Source organism: Salvelinus namaycush, unplaced genomic scaffold (assembly GCF_016432855.1).
Source record: "Salvelinus namaycush isolate Seneca unplaced genomic scaffold, SaNama_1.0 Scaffold535, whole genome shotgun sequence".
NCBI classification, from domain to species: domain Eukaryota; kingdom Metazoa; phylum Chordata; class Actinopteri; order Salmoniformes; family Salmonidae; genus Salvelinus; species Salvelinus namaycush.
In genome coordinates, this window is record NW_024061237.1 from 71,467 (window position 1) to 92,500 (window position 21,034).

Genomic DNA, 21,034 nt, shown 5'->3' on the forward strand with positions numbered 1-21,034 from the left:
CGACAACATTATCTGAGATAGCGAGCCCTGATCCCAACAACTCAACGTGAGCGACAACATTATCTGAGATAGCGAGCCCTGATCCCATCAACTCAACGTGAGCGACAACATTATCTGAGATAGCGAGCCTGATCCATCAACTCAACGTGAGCGACAACATTATCTGAGATAGCGAGCCCTGACCCATCAACTCAACCTGAGCGACTACATTATCTGAGATAGCGAGCCCTGATCCCATCAACTCAACGTGAGCGACAACATTATCTGAGATAGCGAGCCCTGATCCCAACAACTCAACCTGAGCGACAACATTATCTGAGATAGCGAGCCCTGATCCCAACCACTCAACTGTCCCCACACGTTTAGCCACCGAAGAGGCTCATTTGAATATCCTGATGCATCAGGAAAATGATCCGCTACAAAAGAGTGATCAAGTTAAGATCCGACATCTGTACAGGTGTGAATAAGTTGGTTGACTGTTCCTCCTGTTCAGGTGTCATCTCCCTCCTTGCCTATAGGGGATGCTGTCTGCTGTAACCTACCCTCCGAGAAGGCCACGTCGCTCTCCTGTCCGAAGCCCATGGATCCGTCAGACAGCCATAGGTTTCTCTTGGACAGCAGGAATATCTGAGTGTTGAGACTGAACTCTAATGATACTGGTTCACTGACCTGGTGAGGGAGGGAGAGTGGGAGGAGGGAGAGAGGAGAGAGGGGAGGGGGAGGGAGGGGGGAGGTGTAGAAAGGGAGGGGGAGAGAGGGAGGAGGGGAGGGTGAGGGGAGAGGAGGGGAGGGAGAGAGGGAGAGGGGGAGGGAGAGGGGGGTGAGGGAGAGGGGGAGGGAGGTAGAGAGGGAGAGGGTGAGGGAGAGGGGAGGGGGGTAGAGAGGGAGAGGGAGAGGAGGGTGAGGGAGAGGGGGGAGGGGAGAGAGGGAGAGGGGGAGGAGGTAGAGAGGGGAGGGGGGAGGGAGAGAGGGAGAGAGGGAGGGGGGGGTAGAGATGGAGGGAGGTAGAGGAGGGAGGGTTATATATACTGCTATCACAATATTGTGATTCACAATCAATATACTGTATGACCTATTGATAATCAATGGTTCCAAATCAATAACTACCTGTTGGAAGCGTATGTCCAGGTGGAAGGTGACAGGCTCTCTGGGGTTACAGACAGGGGGGACGGTGTACTCCATGTTCTGAGCTGTAGTACAGGGAATCAGATTCACTCTGTATGTACCAGAATAGTCATGCACCTAGGAGAGGAGAGAGGAGAGGAGAGTGGAGAGGAGAGAGGAAAGGAGAGAGGAAAGGAAGGAGAGAAGGAGGGAGAGAGGAAAGGAGAGAGGGAGGGAGAGTGAAACAATTATTTTCTGTTTATGAGAAAGACAATATTTTGGGGGCAATTGTCAGGATGTGTGTTTGCTCACTGACGCCACCATACCCTCAGCATTAGCAGTAACTATCATCATTGATACATTGGAACATTAAATATCATTATTGTTATATTGGGACATTAACTATCATCATTGATACATTGGAACATTAAATATCATTATTGTTATATTGGGACATTAAATATCATCATTGATACATTGGGACAAAAAAAATCATTGATATATTGGGACATTAAATATCATAGATATATTTGGACATTAAATATTATTAATATATTGGAACATTAAATATTATTGATATATTGGGACATTACATTTTATTGATAGACTGGGACATTATCATCATTAATACATTGGGACATTAAATATTATTGATATATTGGGAGATGCAATTGTATTGTTTGCCATGAAAATTGTTTGACCTTTAGACCAAAGGCAGTTTAACCAGTTTAGCACAGTACAGTAGAGTGGAGAGGGGGACTATAGTGGTTAGGGGTTACTGGCTGGTAGGGTTAGGGGTTAGGGTTACTGGCTGGTAGGGTTAGGGGTTACTGGCTGGTAGGGTTAGGGGTTAGGGGTTACTGGCTGGTAGGGTTAGGGGTTAGGGGTTACTGGCTGGTAGGGTTAGGGGTTAGGGGTTAGGGTTACTGGCTGGTAGGATTAGGGGTTAGGGGTTAGGGTTACTGGCTGGTAGGGTTAGGGGTTAGGGTTACTGGCTGGTAGGGTTAGGGGTTACTGGCTGGTAGGGTTAGGGTGTTATGGGCTGGTAGGGTTAGGGGTTAGGTTCTGGCTGGTAGGTGTTAGGGGTTAGGGTTACTGGCTGGTAGGATTAGGGGTTAGGGGTTAGGGTTACTGGCTGGTAGGGTTAGGGGTTAGGGTTACTGGCTGGTAGGGTTAGGGGTTAGGGTTACTGGCTGGTAGGATTAGGGGTTAGGGGTTAGGGTTACTGGCTGGTAGGGTTAGGGGTTAGGGTTAGGGTTACTGGCTGGTAGGGTTAGGGGTTAGGGGTTACTGGCTAGTAGGGTTAGGGGTTAGGGGTTACTGGCTGGTAGGGTTAGGGGTTACTGGCTGGTAGGGTTAGGGGTTACTGGCTGGTAGGGTTAGGGGTTAGGGGTTACTGGCTGGTAGGGTTAGGGTTAGGGTTACTGGCTGGTAGGGTTAGGGGTTAGGGTTACTGGCTGGTAGGATTAGGGGTTAGGGTTACTGGCTGGTAGGGTTAGGGGTTAGGGTTACTGACTGGTAGGGTTAGGGGTTAGGGTTACTGGCTGGTAGGGTTAGGGGTAAGGGTTACTGGCTTGTAGGGTTAGGGGTTAGGGGTTACTGGCTGGTAGGGTTAGGGGTTAGGGGTTACTGGCTGGTAGGGTTAGGGGTTAGGGTTACTGGCTGGTAGGGTTAGGGGTTAGGGGTTACTGGCTGGTAGGGTTAGGGATTAGGGGTTAGGGGTTAGGGTTACTGGCTGGTAGGATTAGGGGTTAGGGGTTAGGGTTACTGGCTGGTAGGGTTAGGGGTTAGGGTTACTGGCTGGTAGGGTTAGGGGTTAGGGCTACTGGCTGGTAGGGTTAGGGGTTAGGGGTTACTGGCTGGTAGGGTTATGGGTTAGGGCTACTGGCTGGTAGGGTTAGGGCTACTGGCTGGTAGGGTTAGGGGTTAGGGGTTACTGGCTGAAGACTGGATTCGTAGTTTAGTAGGGGCGTGGGTTTTAGATAGTTATTTTTTGCACCATGTGAGAGTAAATGTCATTGCTTTTCATTGGTTCTGTTGTATAGTAACACATGTTAGGCAGGGTAGCCTAGCGGTTAGAGCTTTGAGCTAGTAACCGAAAGGTTGCAAGTTCGAATCCTCGAGCTGACAAGGGACAATTGTGTCGTTCTGCCCCTGAACAAGGCAGGTAACCCACTGTTCCTAGGCAGTCATTGAAAATAAGAATTTGTTCTTAACTGACTTGCCTATGTAAATGTTAAGGTTGTACATTGACATTTTTGTAGTTTCAATGAGGCTTATAAAAGCCTATAAATCCCATTGTTAGGATACAATAAGGTGGTATATCTTATTATAATATGTAATAAATTATTGTTATATAACAACAAAAAATAAGGAAAATAAAAATATGCAGTATGTAAATTAAACACAATAAACAGGAATGACATTTACTCTCACGGGTGGCCAAAAATATCTAGCTTAAATCCACGCCCCTGATAAGCCACGCCTCCTGAATATAATGTAAGGATTACGTTCAAAAAGACCCGGCGGCTAGGTCATCCCAACATGAGAGTAAAGAAATACATAACTGATTAACTCATGTTGTGGGTACTCCCAACAAGCCAACTGGCTGGGTCAAAATAGGTTTGGGCTAGGGTTAGGGTTTGGGGTATACACTCACAGCAAAGTCTGATGTGAATGTCCACTGCTGGACAGGCTGGTTGTAGGTGGCTTCACTCCTCACCAGGCTGAGGTTAAAGGTCAGGCCAGGGTTGTCTTCACACATCACCATGGATGACAGAGAGGATGCTGGGTAGGGAAGGAGGGGAAAGAGAAAGGGAATAAGTAAAGTAGGGGAGACTAAAAGATACACATTTTTATATAGACTGACTGACACATATTAGTATTTAGACTGATATATATTACTATACTGTATGGACTGACTGATATATAATATTATATAGACTGATATATATTATTATATAGACTGACTAAAACATATTATTATACTGTATAGACTGACTGATACATATTATTATCTAGACTGACTGATACATGTTATTATATAGACTGATACATATTATTATATAGACTGATACATATTATTATCTAGACTGATATATATTATAATATAGACTGACTGATACATATTATAATATAGACTGACTGATATATATTATAATATAGACTGACTGATACATATTATAATATAGACTGACTGATACATGTTATTATATAGACTGATATATATTATAATATAGACTGACTGATACATATTATTATATAGACTGATACATATTATAATATAGACTGACTGATACATATTATAATATAGACTGACTGATATATATTATAATATAGACTGACTGATATATATTATAATATAGACTGACTGATACATATTATAATATAGACTGACTGATACATATTATAATATAGACTGACTGATATATATTATAATATAGACTGACTGATATATATTATTATATAGACTGACTGATACATATTATTATCTAGACTGATATATATTATAATATAGACTGACTGATACATATTATAATATAGACTGACTGATACATATTATAATATAGACTGACTGATACATATTATAATATAGACTGATACATATTGTTATACTGTATAGACTGACTGAAACATAATATTATTTAGACTGATATATATTGTTATACTGTATAGACTGACTGAAACATAATATTATTTAGACTGATATATATTATAATATAGACTGACTGATACATATTATTATATAGACTGACTGATACATATTATAATATAGACTGACTGATACATATTATTATCTAGACTGATATATATTATAATATAGACTGACTGATACATATTATAATATAGACTGACTGATACATATTATAATATAGACTGACTGATACATATTATAATATAGACTGACTGATACATATTATTATATAGACTGACTGATACATATTATAATATAGACTGACTGATACATATTATTATCTAGACTGATATATATTATAATATAGACTGACTGATACATATTATAATATAGACTGACTGATACATATTATTATCTAGACTGATATATATTATAATATAGACTGACTGATATATATTATAATATAGACTGACTGATACATATTATTATATAGACTGATACATATTGTTATACTGTGTAGACTGACTGAAACATAATATTATCTAGACTGATATATATTATAATATAGACTGACTGATACATATTATTATATAGACTGATACATATTGTTATACTGTGTAGACTGACTGAAACATAATATTATTTAGACTGATATATATTGTTATACTGTATAGACTGACTGATACATATTACTATACTGTATGGACTGACTGTGTCACGACTTCCGCCGAAGTCAGTCCCTCTTCTTGTTCGGGCTGCGTTCGTCGGTCAATGTCACCGGCTTTCTAGCCATCGCCGATCCACTTTTCATTTGCCATTTGTTTTGTCTTTGTTTTACACACCTGGTTTCAATTCCCCAATTACATGTTCATTATTTAACCCTCTGTTTTCCCCATGGTTTTTGTGAGTGATTGTTTTATTGTAAGTTCGGTCCGTTGTTTGTGGGCTTGGTATTACTTCATGTATTTGGACATTTGGAGAAAAGTTCATTGTGTTACTCATCTCTGCTGTCCTGCGCCTGACTCCTCTGCACCAGCTACACCCAGAACCTTACAGACTGATACATATTATTATACTGTATAGACTGACCGATACATAATATTATATAGACTGATATATATTATTATATAGACTGACTGATACATAATATTATATAGACTGATATATATTGTTATATAGACTGACTAATACATATTATTATTATATAGACTGACTGATACATATTATTATATAGACTGACTGATACATATTATTATATAGACTGACTGATACATATTATTATATAGACTGACTGATACATATTATTATATAGACTGACTGATACATATTATTATATAGACTGACTGATACATATTATTATATAGACTGACTGATCCATATTATTATATAGACTGACTGATCCATATTATTATATAGACTGACTGATACATATTATTATATAGACTGACTGATACATATTATTATATAGACTGACTGATACATATTATTATCTAGACTGATATATATTATTATATAGACTGACTGATCCAATATTATGGACATGCATATATTGTATGTTGTGTGTGTGTGTGTGTGTGTGTGTGTGTGTGTGTGTGTGTGTGTGTGTGTGTGTGTGTGTGTGTGTGTGTGTGTGTGTATGTGTGTGTCACCTGTGCTCTTGATCCTGCCTTCAAAGTTGGCCTCTACAAACAGACCTCTGAAGCGAGCCTTGGTTTTAAAGTTGACCACCAGACGACCCTGCTCGTTGACACGCATACTGGTGGGGTACAGGGCACCTGCAGAATGCAGATTAACACACTTTTAGATTTGCTATCAATATTCAAAGTAGTTTTTATTTGATTTTGGAATAATAATCATCTATCCCTTTCACTTTCTCTCTCCGTCTCCCTCCCTCCCTCACCCGCTCCCTCCCTCACCCGCTCACTCACTCCTTCCCTCACCCACCCCCTCCCTCCCTCCCTCACCCCCTCATACCCTCCCTCACCCGCTCACTCCCCTCCCTCCCTCCCCCCCTCCTGCCCTCCCTCCCTCACCCGCTCACCCCCTCCCTCTCACTCCCTCCCTCCCTCCCTCCTCCTCTACTCCCTCCCTCCCTCCCTCCCTCCCTCCCTCCCTCCCTCCCTCCCTCCCTCCCTCCCCCCCCCCTCCCTCCCTCCACCCCTCCACCCCTCCCTCCCTCCCTCCCTCCACCCCTCCACCCCTCCTTCCCTCCCTCCCTCACCTGCTCACTCCCTCCCCCACCCACTTACTCCCTTCCCCAATCCCTACCTCCCTCACCCGCTCACTCCCTCTCACATTCTCTCCCTCACTCCCCCACCCACTCACTGGCTCCCTCCCTCTCTTCCTCCCGCACTCCCTCCTCCCTCACTCTCACACAGATCCCCCTCTCCCACACACTCTCTGTTTCTTCTCACCCTGTAACTCAGCCTGCGGTGGGCTCCCGATGCCGTCCTTCCACAGTATAGCAGTATCGTACACAAAGGTGAGGCGGAGCTCAGACTGCAGGTCAAAATGCTGCCAGCCCCCCGCACCCACCGGGGAGTGGAACACGTATGACACGTGCAGTGGAACACGCAGAGTCACGTACGATTGGACCAGATTCAGCACCTGTAGAGTGGGGGAAAAGGTTAGAACCAATCAGGAGAGAGAGGTGGGGAAGGTTAGACCCAATAAGTAGAGGGTAGAATAGGTTAGAACCAAATCAGGAGAGAGGGGGAGGGCGAGAGACATATTTTCTTTATGGGTATAGACAATAATAATAAGAAAATCTTTAACACAAAACCAACATATTAAAAAAATATATATAAAAACACATAAATACAGGGAGATGTTTTCCTGAGAAATGATCTGCTATTTCATGGCCATGATATTATTTTATGTGCCCACAATCGTTCTCGTATCTTTTTTGTCTCTATAATTTTTTCCCCAGCCTATTTGCTAACATGTTTTCATACGATGTTGTTTTTAATCAACAGATTCATCCACTCCGTGAACACTGGCTCATTAGAGCTCTTCCAATGTTTCAGGACGAGCCTTAACACAGACACAATACCTAAACATTGTATTTTACATTTTGTTTTTTTTAATCCCTCTTATTTGAGCCTTGTCACTCAGCAGACACAGTCTTGGTGACCTACTGTAGGTACCTGGGATCCAAGGCCATGCACTGTAAGGCTGTGGCCCATAGGGGGTGCTCAACCAGGCATTCCCACAGTGCATGTAGGAGGGTTCCTTCTGCCCCTTCACATCGCCAACATACATCATCCTGTGACAAACCCCTCCTATGGAACATTAGGGGAGGGAAATTAAATCCATGAAAAACTTGTCTACCTTTTCCCTCGTCTTCTCTGACATTTTGCCCAAATATCTGAAGTATTATACAACCTCGTCTTCTCTGACATTTTCCCCAGTATGGCTGTGTGCTCGATGTTATACACCTGTCAGCAACGGTTGTGGCTGAAATAGCCAAAATCCACTAATAAGAATGGGTGTCCACATACTTTTGTATTTATAGTGTAATTCTTAGTCTTCTCCAAGTTATCTCCCTAAAGCAAAAAAACAATATTACCTGTAAAGAACTGAAACGGTGGCAATGTGAGAGGACACACACACAACAGTAGTGCTATTCCAAGGCCAAGTCATCTCTCAAATTCTTTATCCTGTTGTAATAACGTGTTTAAACCCCACCTACTTCCTATTACTGTAATTACATTTGTAATTACAATACGGCACAATCAGTTAGATAAATGGCTCCTATCTAACAGCTCATCACAGTTTCGGTAATTCTATTAAAAATAATGAAATAATCCATTCTAGAATGTGATCTGTGGTACATCGTGTACCCTATTTGAACATCTCTGGAGAGACCTGAAAGTAGCAGTGTAGTGACACTCCCCATCCAACCTGACAGAGCTTGAGAGGATCTGCAGAGAAGAATGGGAGAAACTCCCCAAATATAGCTGTGCCAAGCTTGTAGCATCATACCCCAGAAGACTCGGGGCTGTAATTGCTGCCAAAGGTGCTTCAACAAAGTACTGAGTAAAGTGTCTGAATACTGATGTAAAATGTGATACATCAGGTAGTTATATTTAATACATTTACAACAATTTAAAAAAAAACAGTTTTTTTGCTTGGTCATTATGGGGTATTGTGGTTAGATTGATGGGGGGGGGGACTATTTAATAAATTTTAGAATGATGCTGTAATGTAACAAAATGTGGGGAAAAGTAGTATACTTTATTAAATCAAAATCAAAATGTTTGGTCTATGGGGACAAACCATAGGACCCTGTCTGGTTCTACTTAGACTCCTTTCTAAGAGTGAAAAAACAATGGGTTTTCAATGTTGGGTGCATATACGTTACAAAGGTTTCATGTTATACCTTGAACAATGGAATTATCAGTCTCAAGACATGTTCTTTGTCTGATTTTAATTAAACTCTGGTTTAGTCTCAATTGGCAATCTATTCGCTATATAGTGCCATTTGAGAAACACACATATTCTGTCTTTTGCATAGTCAATTATAATCCGAGAACACCGTAGCTGGAATATTACCTTTCACTAACGAGTAGGAAACACACACACACACACACACACACACACACACACACACACACACACACACACACACACACACACACACACACACACACACACACACACACACACACACACACACACACACACACACACACACACACACACACACACGATAGAACCAGCTCTGCACTGTAAAACATGGATCAACCTAAAAAAAAAGTAAATGAGATACGATCTCTCAAGGGGAAATACTACATTTGTTGAAACCAAATAAAAGATTCAATGCCAACTGCTTTATTTGATTATTATTGAACCTATATTTACAGTTGCTGCAACCTATTTCTCACAACACTCTTAATTTCCCCTTTTCAAGGAGCAATATGCAGAAATCACTCCGCCATTTCCCGGTTTGCAAAAATTCAAATAGTTCGCCTAATTTCAGTTTATGTGACAAAACAAGCAAGTATAGTGGAGAGAATCATTGTACCATCTAAACTGCTGTGAACTATATTTTTTTAATAACTAAAAATATTGTATTTTCAGCTGTTTGAACCTGGTGTACAAAACCGAAAGTACAAGATACAAAAACAAAAACTTAAGAATTGTCACGTCCTGAACTTAGTTCCTTTTGTATGTCTCTATTTTGGTTTGGTCAGGGCGTGAGTTGGGGTGGGCATTCTATGTTTTGTTCTATGTTTTGTATTTCTGTGTTTGGCCTGGTGTGGTTCTCAATCAGAGACAGCTGTCTATCGTTGTCTCTGATTGAGAACCATACTTAGGTAGCCTGTGTAACGATCGTCTACTTCGTCCTCCTCCTCAGACGAGGAGAGGCGAGAAGGATCAGAGGACCAATGCGCAGCGTGATAGTTTGACATACTGATTTATTTAAATGATAGACGAAACACGAAAACACTTTAACAAACTACCAAAACAAATAAACGATGTAGACAGACCTGGACTTGAGAACTTACAATAAACGAAGAACGCGCGAACAGGAACAGACTACATGAAACACAAACGAAACAGTCCCGTGTGGTAGACATACAGACACGAGATACAACCACCCACAAAACATACGTGAAACCCCGGCTGCCTTAGTATGATTCTCAATCAGGGACAAACGATCTACAGCTGCCTCTGATTGAGAATCATACCAGGCCGAACACAAAACCCCAACATAGAAAAACACACATAGACAACCCACCCCAACTCACGCCCTGACCAACTAAATAAATAAAAGAAAAAGGAACAATAGGTCAGGAACGTGACATAACCCCCCCCTTAAGGTGCGAACTCCGGGCGCACCAGCATAAAGTCTAGGGGAGGGTCTGGGTGGGCGTCTGTCCACGGTGGCGGCTCTGGCGCTGGTCGTGGTCCCCACCCCACCATAGTCACTACCCGCTTTCGTAGCCTCCTCAAAATGACCACCCTCCAAATTAACCCCACTAGATTAAGGGGCAGCACCGGACTAAGGGGCAGCACCGGAATGAGGGGCAACACCGGAATGAGGGGCAACACCGGAATGAGGGGCAACACCGGAATGAGGGGCAACACCGGAATGAGGGGCAACACCGGAATGAGGGGCATCTCCGGAATGAGGGGCATCTCCGGAATGAAGGGCATCTCCGGAATGAGGGACGGATCCTGGCTGGCTGGCTCTGGCGGATCCTGGCTGGCTGGCTCTGGCGGATCCTGGCTGGCTGACGGCTCTGGCGGATCCTGGCTGGCTGACGGCTCTGGCTGCTCATGGCTGGCTGACGGCTCTGGCTGCTCATGGCTGGCTGACGGCTCTGGCTGCTCATGGCTGGCTGACGGCTCTGGCTGCTCATGGCTGGCTGACGGCTCTGGCTGCTCATGGCTGGCTGACGGCTCTGGCTGCTCATGGCTGGCTGACGGCTCTGGCTGCTCATGGCTGGCTGGCGGCTCTGGCTGCTCATGGCTGGCTGGCGGCTCTGGCTGCTCATGGCTGGCTGGCGGCTCTGGCTGCTCATGGCTGGCTGGCGGCTCTGGCTGCTCCTGGCTGGCTGGCGGCTCTGGCTGCTCCTGGCTGGCTGGCGGCTCTGGCTGCTCCTGGCTGGCTGGCGGCTCTGGCTGCTCATGTCTGGCGGAAGGCTCTGGCTGATCCTGTCTGGCGGACGGCTCTAGCGGCTCCTGTCTGGCGGACGGCCCTGAAGGCTCAGTACAGACGGGCGGCTTTGAAGGCTCGGGACAGACGGGCGGCTTTGAAGGCTCGGGACAGACGGGCGGCTCTGACGGCTCGGGACAGACGGGCAGCTCTGACGGCTCGGGACAGACGGGCAGCTCTGACGGCTCGGGACAGACGGGCAGCTCTGACGGCTCGGAACAGACGGGCAGCTCTGACGGCTCGGAACAGACGGTCAGCTCTGACGGCTCGGAACAGACGGGCAGCTCTGACGGTTCGGGACAGACGGGCAGCTCTGACGGCGCTTGGCAGACAGACAGCTCTGGCCGGCTGAGGCGCACTGTATGCCTGGTGCGTGGTGCTGGAACTGGAGGTACCGGGCTAAGGACACGCACCTTCAGGCTAGTGCGGGGAGCAGCAACAGGGCACACTGGACTCTCAATGCGTACTATAGGCCTGGTGCGTGGTACCGGCACTGGTGGTACCGGGCTGAGGGCACGCACATCAGGGCGAGTACGGGGAGAAGGAACAGTGCGTACAGGACTCTGGAGACGCACAGGAGGCTTGGTGCGTGGCGTAGGCACTGGTGGTAATGGGCTGGAGACACGCACCACAGGGCTAGTACGTGGAGGAGGAACAGGGCTCTGGAGACGCACAGGAAACCTGGTGCGTGGTGTAGGCACTGGTGGTACTGGGCTGGAGCGGGGAGGTGGCACCGGAAATACCGGACCGTGCAGGCGTACTGGCTCCCTTGAGCACTGAGCCTGCCCAACCTTACCTGGTTGTATGCTCCCCGTCGCCCGACCAGTGCGGGGAGGTGGAATAACCCGCACCGGGCTATGTAGGCGAACCGGGGCCCATGCATAAGGCTGGTGCCATGTAAGCCGGCCCGAGGAGATGCACTGGTGGCCAGATGCGTTGGGCCGGCTTCATGACATCCGGCTCAATCCTCAATCTAGCCCGGCCGATACGAGGAGCTGGTATGTATCGCACCGGGCTATGCACACGTACAGGAGACACCATGCGCTCTACTGCGTAACAGTACCGTACTCTCGCTCTCCACGGTAAGTACAGGGAGTAGGCGCAGGTCTCCTACCTGACTTCGCCACACTCCCTTTTAGCCCCCCCCCCCAAGAAATTTTTGGGGTTTCCTTTCGGGTTTCCAGCCACGTCTCCTTGCTGCCTTCCTCATACCACCGCTCCTGGGCTTTAGCTGCCTCCCTCTCTTCAAAAGAGCGGCGATATTCCCCTGTCTGAGCCCAGGGTCCTTTTCCGTCCAATATTTCCTCCCAAGTCCACGAGTCCTGGTTTTTTGGCCGCTGCTGCTGGTTCCTCTCACGCTGCTTGATCCTTGTCTGGTGGGTGGTTCTGTAACGATCGTCTACTTCGTCCTCCTCCTCAGACGAGGAGAGGCGAGAAGGATCAGAGGACCAATGCGCAGCGTGATAGTTTGACATACTGATTTATTTAAATGATAGACGAAACACGAAAACACTTTAACAAACTACCAAAACAAATAAACGATGTAGACAGACCTGGACTTGAGAACTTACAATAAACGAAGAACGCACGAACAGGAACAGACTACATGAAACACAAACGAAACAGTCCCGTGTGGTAGACATACAGACACGAGATACAACCACCCACAAAACATACGTGAAACCCTGGCTGCCTTAGTATGATTCTCAATCAGGGACAAACGATCTACAGCTGCCTCTGATTGAGAATCATACCAGGCCGAACACAAAACCCCAACATAGAAAAACACACATAGACAACCCACCCCAACTCACGCCCTGACCAACTAAATAAATAAAAGAAAAAGGAACAATAGGTCAGGAACGTGACAGCCTGTTCCCACCTGTGTTTGTGGGTAGATGTTTTCTGTTGTGTGTCTGCACCAGCCAGAACTGTTTCAGTCATTATCGTCGTTATCTTCGTTATCTTTGTTATTTTTGTTATTTCAGTGTTCATTTAATAAATATGGACACGTACCACGCTGCACCTTGGTCCTCTCCTTCCAACAGCCGTTACAAGAATGGGAAGCATAGAAATAGAGCACTTAGAACATACCTACATCTTTTTTAGACTTGCTTTCCATGAGAATGACATATCTATAACTCACATTTCTATGAGAATTTGTTTAGGTCGCTTCAAACCTAATGAATTTAGAAATAAAAATGAATTTCCTGTAAACAACCCCCAAAAAGTTACAATCTTCCTCCAAATAGATGTTTCACTTTTCCACTGGAACTGCCTATCTATATTAGTAGAAAGAGGAGGAAGAGCTACTACTTAATGTGTATAGTACCTATCTATATTACTTCAACTGGGTTACAAAATCTTAATTTGAAACCAAATCTTACATTCCCTGTAAATACAACCCTTTTTTTTTTTATATATCTTGTTCCGTTGATTTTTCTGATTTTACTGAACAAAAATAATCACAACATGCAACATGCAACAATTTTTATTTTTGATTTTTCTGAGTTACTGTTCACATAAGGAAATCAATCAATTTAAATAAATTCATTAGGCCCGAATCTATGGGTTTCACATGACTGGGAATACAGATATCAAATCAAATTGGATTTGTCACATGTGCCGAATACAATACAGTGAAATACTTACTTACAAGCCCTTAATCAACAATGCAGTTCAAGAAATAGAGTTAAGAAAATATTTACTAAATTAACTAAAGTTTAAAAAAAAGTATAAAATCAAAAAGTAACAAGAAAATTACATAACAATAACGAGGCTATATACAGGGTGTACCCAGTACCGAGTCAATGTGCAGGGGTACAGGTTAGTAATTTATAAAGTGACTATGAATAGATAATAAACAGCGAGTATCAGCAGTGTAAAAATAAGGGGTGGGGGGTATGTAAATAGTCCAGGTTTTCATTTGATTAATTGTTCAGCAGTCTTATGGCTTGCCGCGAGGTAGCAGAGAGAACAGTGTATGACTTGGGTGACTGGAGTCTTTGACACTTTTTTGGGCCTTCCTCTGACACCGCCTGGTATAGAAGTCCTGGATGACAGGAAGCTTGGCCCCAGTGATGTACTGGGCCGTACGCACCATCCACTGTAGCGCCTTACGGTCAGATGCCGAGCAGTTGCCATACCAGGCGGTGATGCAACTGGTCAGGATGCTCTTGATGGTGCCGCTGTAGAACATTTTAAGGATCTGGGGACCCATGCCAAATCTTTTCAGTGACATCTCCTTGATCAGGCTGTTGATTGTGGCCTGTGGAGTGTTGTTCCACTCCTCTTCAATGGCTGTGTGAAGTTGCTGGATATTGGCGGGAACTGAAACACGCTGTTCGAAACACGTTGATCCAGAGCATCCCAAACATGCTCAATGGGTGACATGTCTGGTGAGTATGCAGGCCATAGAAGGAACATTGTCAGCTTCCAGGAATTATGTCCAGATCCTTGCGACATGGGGGCCGTGCATTATTATGCTGAAGCATGAGGTGATGGCGGCGAATGAATGGGATGACAATGGGCCTCAGGATCACGTCACGGTGACCATTTGCCCACTGATGTCGGTTACGACGCCGAACTGCAGACAGGTCAAGACCCTGTTGTATTCACCATACACGCTTTCACTTATCCACCGCCTGCCTAGAATCTGCACTAATACTTTCATAATTCCATGTGATACTTAGAACCCTGGTTAAGGATTACATTGTGAAGAAGTCTACATTTGGCTACATGAGCTTCGCTGAGACGGTTTCTGTCCGTTTGTACAGAAATTCTTCAGTTGTGCAAACCCACAGTTTCATCAGCTGTCCAGGTGGCTGGTCACAGACGTTCCCGCAGGTGAAGAAGCAGGATGTGGAGATCCCGGGCTGGCGTGATTACACGTGTTCTGCGGTTGTGAGGCCGGTTGGACGTACTGCCAAATTCTCTAAAAACAACGCTGGAAGCGTCTTATGGTAGAGAAATTAACATTCAATTTTCTGGCAACAGCTCTGGTTGGCTTTGCTGCAGTCAGCATGCAAATTCTTGAGACATCTGTGGCATTTTGTTGGGTGACAAAACTGCAACAACAAAAAAATGGTGGTCTTTTAATGTCTCCAGCTACAATTACAGTGATTCAGTTACATTAAAATAATGACTCCAAACTGATCTTCACATAAGACTTTCACATTTATGTATCCAAATGTTTCTTCTAAAAATAATTCACTTGAAAGCCACGACCTAAATAAGCCACAACCCCCTCTTCTGATAGGCTGCCGACGCTCCACTTCTCCATCACTATGCAACGTGGCATGTTCTTGACGCGTTGAAAGGAATGTAGAAAGGTCCATTCAATTGAACATTATTTGAGCTCAGACAAATTGAATATTATTTGAGCTCAGACAAATTGAATATTATTTGAGCTCAGACAAATGGAATATTATTTGAGCTCAGACAAATGGAATATTGTTTGAGCCCAGTTGAATTGAACATTATTTGAGCTCAGACAAATTGAACATTATTTGAGCTCAGACAAATTTAATATGTTAAATGAACGACCAGCTACACCAATCAGTAAAAGTACCTCAAATGAACAACAGTCTTTTTCTACAGTGTATCAGTTACACCTCAGCAAATTCAAAAAGCTTGTTGTGTACAAGTTTAGAACTAAATGATGACGTTCACTTTGACGGGTGGGCAGAAATATCAACCGTTAAGCCACGCCCCCAATAAGCCACGCCTCCAACTCTTCTGATAGGCAAACGCCGCTACATTTCCCCCCACAGTTTTTCAATATGCACGTGGTGTTGAAAGCAATTTAGAAGCTTTCATTCAATTTTTAAATAATCACATCGATCAGTCAAACTTGTTATTTGATTTCAGACACATTTATTATGACAGGTTGAACGAACCAATTAATAAGTAATTAAGTATCAATTCAGTACAATCAATAAGTCATTTTCAATCATTCCAATCAGTAAAAGCATTTCTGTCACGTGTGCTCCTCCCTCTCCGGCCTCTAGGTCACCAGGCTGCTCGTTATGGTGCATACCTGTCACCATCGACTCACCTGGACTCCATCACTTCCTTGTTTACCTTTCCTTGTTTACCTGCCCTATATATGTCATTCCCTTTGGATCCTTCTCCAGGTGTCACTGTTTCTGTGTCATGTCTGTGTGCTGTTCGAGGTTCTTTGGTTTGAATTATGTTAATTTATTAAAAACACTCACTCTCTGAACTTGCTTCCTGACTCTCAGCGCACATCGTTACAACTTCAGACGAACAACAGCGTCGTCTCACTTTTTATAGAGAGCAGAGGTCAGAATTCTCCTGCTGTGTTAGTGGATGTTGTTAACGGATAATAGATCCTTTCTCCACACACACACACACACACACACACACACACACACACACACACACACACACACACACACACACACACACACACACACACACACACACACACACACACACACACACACACACACACACACACACACACACACACACACACGTTCCAGTGGCCCAGAGATCAAAGGCTGAGTGCAGGACAGGAGAGCCAGAGAGAGAAACTTTAGTTGATTATCTATTTCACTTGCTTTGGCAATGTACAAGTATGTTTCCCTTGAATTTAATTGAGAGAGAGGGAGAGGGGTCAGACTCCTCCAGGACCACAGCAATAACAGCAGTCTGTGTAATTGGAGCACTGAGAGGGGATAGTTCAACTACATACAGGTGAACCCACACAGAGACACAGACACAAGCATAGACATACACTTACTAACAACACACACACACACACACACACACACACACACACACACACACACACACACACACACACACACACACACACACACACACACACACACACACACACACACACACAACCCTCCCCCCTCTCACCTGTCCGTCTGTCCTGATGGTCCCTCCACAGTCGGTGAGTAGTTCAGACATGTTATAGTAACTGGTGAACCCCCATAGACAGGCCTCTAGGTTGAGGTTCTTATAGAAACGCAATGTGTTGTCCCCCCGCATTGGGGTGCTGTGCTGGTAGGGGAAGGTGTCGCCCACGCTCTCCGCGTTCCTCGCCATTGGGGTGATAAAGCCGTGACCCGTGGTGACCTCGCTGTAGTCTAGCAGGTTGGAGCAGCGGTGGTTGCCAACACGAGTACCGTCAGGGCTGAGGGTGAGCTCCATGTTAGACAGAGGACGGGTTGAGATGACCGGTAGCATGCCTGAAAGAGAGAGACAGAGGGAGGGGCAGGGAGAGAGAGAAAAAGAGAGGGAGAGAGAGAGCGAGACAGACGGAGAGAAAAAGAAAGGGAGAGAGAGAGAAAAAGAGAGAGAGAGGGAGAAAGAGAGACAGACAGACAGAGAGAAAAAGAAAGGGAGAGACAGACAGACAGAGAGCGAGAGAGGGAGAGACAGACAGACAGAAAAAGAAAGGGAGAGAGAGACAGACAGACAGACAGACAGAGAGAGAGAAAAAGAAAGGGAGAGAGGGAGATGAAGAGAGAAAAAGAGACAGAGAAAGAGAGGAGGGAGAGTTTATGGTTATTGTTTTTGCATGGGGTTTTGCATGGGGTTGTCTGTGTGTGTGTGTGTGTGTGTGTGTGTGTGTGTGTGTGTGTGTGTGTGTGTGTGTGTGTGTGTGTGTGTGTGTGTGTGTGTGTGTGTGTGTGTGTGTGTGTGTGTGTGTGTGTGTAGAGTGAGTGCAGCGTGTGCACGTGTGTTTGTGCGTGTGCAAGCGAGCGTGTGTGTGTGTGTGGTCTTACCATCAATGTGTGGCATGGCAACAGTGAGTTTAAGGAGGTTGGGGTGGTCTGGGTCCTCTGCTCCGGTGTAGCGTAGCTTGGCAGAGAAGGGCCCAGCGCCCACCGTGCCCACCTTACGAGGCTGGCACATACCTACACAGACACAGGAAAACATTGTTTTTAACCTCTTGGCGCACGGATCCCTTTAACGGGATCATTTTCGTAAACAACCGCTGAATTGCAGAGCGCCAAATTAAAAAAAAATACTAAAAATATTTATTTTCATGAAATCACAAGTGAAATATACCAAAACACAGCTTAGCTTGTTGTTAATCCACCTATCGTGTCAGATTTTGAAAATATGCTTTACAGCGAAAGCAATCCAAGCGTTTGTGAGTTTATCGATCACTAGACAAAACATTACGAACAGCTAGCAGCAATGTAGATTGGTCACGAAAGTCCGAAAAGCAATAAAATTAATCGCTTACCTTTGATGATCTTCGGATGTTTGCACTCACGAGACTCCCAGTTACACAATACATTTTCCTTTGTTCGATAAATATTATTTTTATATCCAAAAACCTCCATTTGGTTGGTGCGTTATGTTCAGAAATCAACAGGATCCAGCAGTCATGAAAGGAAGACGAAAATTCCAAATAGTATCCGTAAAGTTCGTAGAAACATGTCAAATGTTTTTTATAATCAATCCTCAGGTTGTTTTTAGCATAAATAATCGATTATATTTCAACCGGATGGTAAACTATTCAATAAAAGAGAGAAAGAAAATGTCGAGCTACAACTTTCGCGCGCATGAACTAATCGAAGGACACCTGGCCATCCACTGACACGTTTTGATAAATCTCGCTAATTTTTCAGAATAAAAGCTTGAACCTATGTCTAAAGACTGTTCACACCCTGTGGAAGCCATTGGAAAAGGAATCTGGTTGATATCCCTTTAAATGGAGGATAGGCAGGCAATGGAACAGGGATTTTTCAAAAAAAGAGCCACTTCCGGGTTGGATTTCCTCAGGTTTTCACCTGCAAAATCAGTTCTGTTATACTCACAGACAATATTTTGACAGTTTTGGAAACTTTAGAGTGTTTTCTATCCTAATCTGTCAATTATATGCATATTCTAGCATCTGGGCCTGAGAAATAGAACGTTATTTTTCCAAACATAAAAATTCTGCCTCCTAGCGTCAAGAAGTTTTAAGAAAACTATTTATTACATAAAACTAGTGTAGGGTGACATTGTGAGGGTTTAGGCCTAGGGTATCAAGCTTTATACTGTATAGAAAAGATGATGATTGATTGACACACACTCACACACACACTCTTTCACAATAACCACATAAGTTGCTGCTACTGTCTATTATAAAAAGCAGGATAAAGTGACAAAGGAGGCTACATTTTATTTTATTTTAGCGGTTCTTGCGTTGCAATTACATAGAAATCAGCTTCTATCGCGCTATACCACAATAAACATAACGTTTGAATGCAGAGAGTCCGAGATCATTGAGTGCTTTTGAAGTGACAGGTTGGTGTGAAAGCTGTACCCTATCTCAGCTAAAATAGGCGCCTGCTAGCAGTCGTAAGAACAAATATTCAGCAGGAGGCAGGCAGGAGAGATGCAAATGAGTGTAGGGATTTATTTACACAGCGCTGGTGTTTCAAAGATGACAGACATATTTATAAATATATATATATACACAAAAGTTCTGAATTCAAAATATCAGCATTCAAAAGAAAAAGCCTCTCATCAGTCTAAACAAAAAAAGCACAGGGTTCTACCGTGCTCAGATACAGTCTCCCCTTGAATTACCCAAAAGGTGGGGTTCTACCAACCTCAGATACAGCCTCCCCTTGAGTTACCCAAAAGGTGGGGTTCTACCGTGCTCAGATACAGTCTCCCCTTGAATTACCCAAAAGGTGGGGTTCTACCAACCTCAGATACAGCCTCCCCTTGAGTTACCCAAAAGGTGGGGTTCTACCAGGCTCAGATACAGCCTCTCCTTGAGTTACCCAAAAGGTGGGGTTCTACCAGGCTCAGATACAGCCTCTCCTTGAGTTACCCAAAAGGTGGGGTTCTACCAGGCTCAGATACAGCCTCTCCTTGAGTTACCCAAAAGGTGGGGTTCTACCAGGCTCAGATACAGCCTCTCCTTGAGTTACCCAAAAGGTGGGGTTCTACCAGGCTCAGATACAGCCTCTCCTTGAGTTACCCAAAAGGTGGGGTTCTACCAGGCTCAGATACAGCCTCTCCTTGAGTTACCCAAAAGGTGGGGTTCTACCAGGCTCAGATACAGCCTTCCCTTGAGTTACCCAAAAGGTGGGGTTCTACCAGGCTCAGATACAGCCTCTCCTTGAGTTACCCAAAAGGTGGGGTTCTACCAGGCTCAGATACAGCCTCTCCTTGAGTTACCCAAAAGGTGGGGTTCTACCAGGCTCAGATACAGCCTCTCCTTGAGTTACCCAAAAGGTGGGGTTCTACCAGGCTCAGATACAGCCTCTCCTTGAGTTACCCAAAAGGTGGGGTTCTACCAGGCTCAGATACAGCCTCTCCTTGAGTTACCCAAAAGGTGGGGTTCTACCGTGCTCAGATACAGCCTTCCCTTGAGTTACCCAAAAGGTGGGGTTCTACCAGGCTCAGATACAGCCTCTCCTTGAGTTACCCAAAAGGTGGGGTTCTACCGTGCTCAGATACAGCCTCTCCTTGAGTTACCCAAAAGGTGGGGTTCTACCGTGCTCAGATACAGCCTCTCCTTGAGTTACCCAAAAGGTGGGGTTCTACCAGGCTCAGATACAGCCTTCCCTTGAGTTACCCAAAAGGTGGGGTTCTACCAGGCTCAGATACAGCCTCTCCTTGAGTTACCCAAAAGGTGGGGTTCT

General features: G+C 44.6%; 1 protein-coding gene across 1 annotated transcript in view; it reads right to left on the reverse strand.

Annotated features, from left to right (window-relative positions):
* Positions 1–21,034, reverse strand: part of LOC120041778 (FRAS1-related extracellular matrix protein 2-like) — a gene marked incomplete at its 5' end in the record, with an annotated part of 61,009 nt that overhangs the window by 12,185 nt on the left and 27,790 nt on the right. The window contains 7 exons of the mRNA XM_038986639.1: positions 543–669; positions 1,108–1,242; positions 3,764–3,891; positions 6,388–6,513; positions 7,153–7,345; positions 17,295–17,626; positions 18,167–18,298. Of these exons, the coding sequence (XP_038842567.1) occupies positions 543–669; positions 1,108–1,242; positions 3,764–3,891; positions 6,388–6,513; positions 7,153–7,345; positions 17,295–17,626; positions 18,167–18,298 (1,173 nt within the window). The remainder of the gene's footprint in view (positions 1–542; positions 670–1,107; positions 1,243–3,763; positions 3,892–6,387; positions 6,514–7,152; positions 7,346–17,294; positions 17,627–18,166; positions 18,299–21,034) is intronic.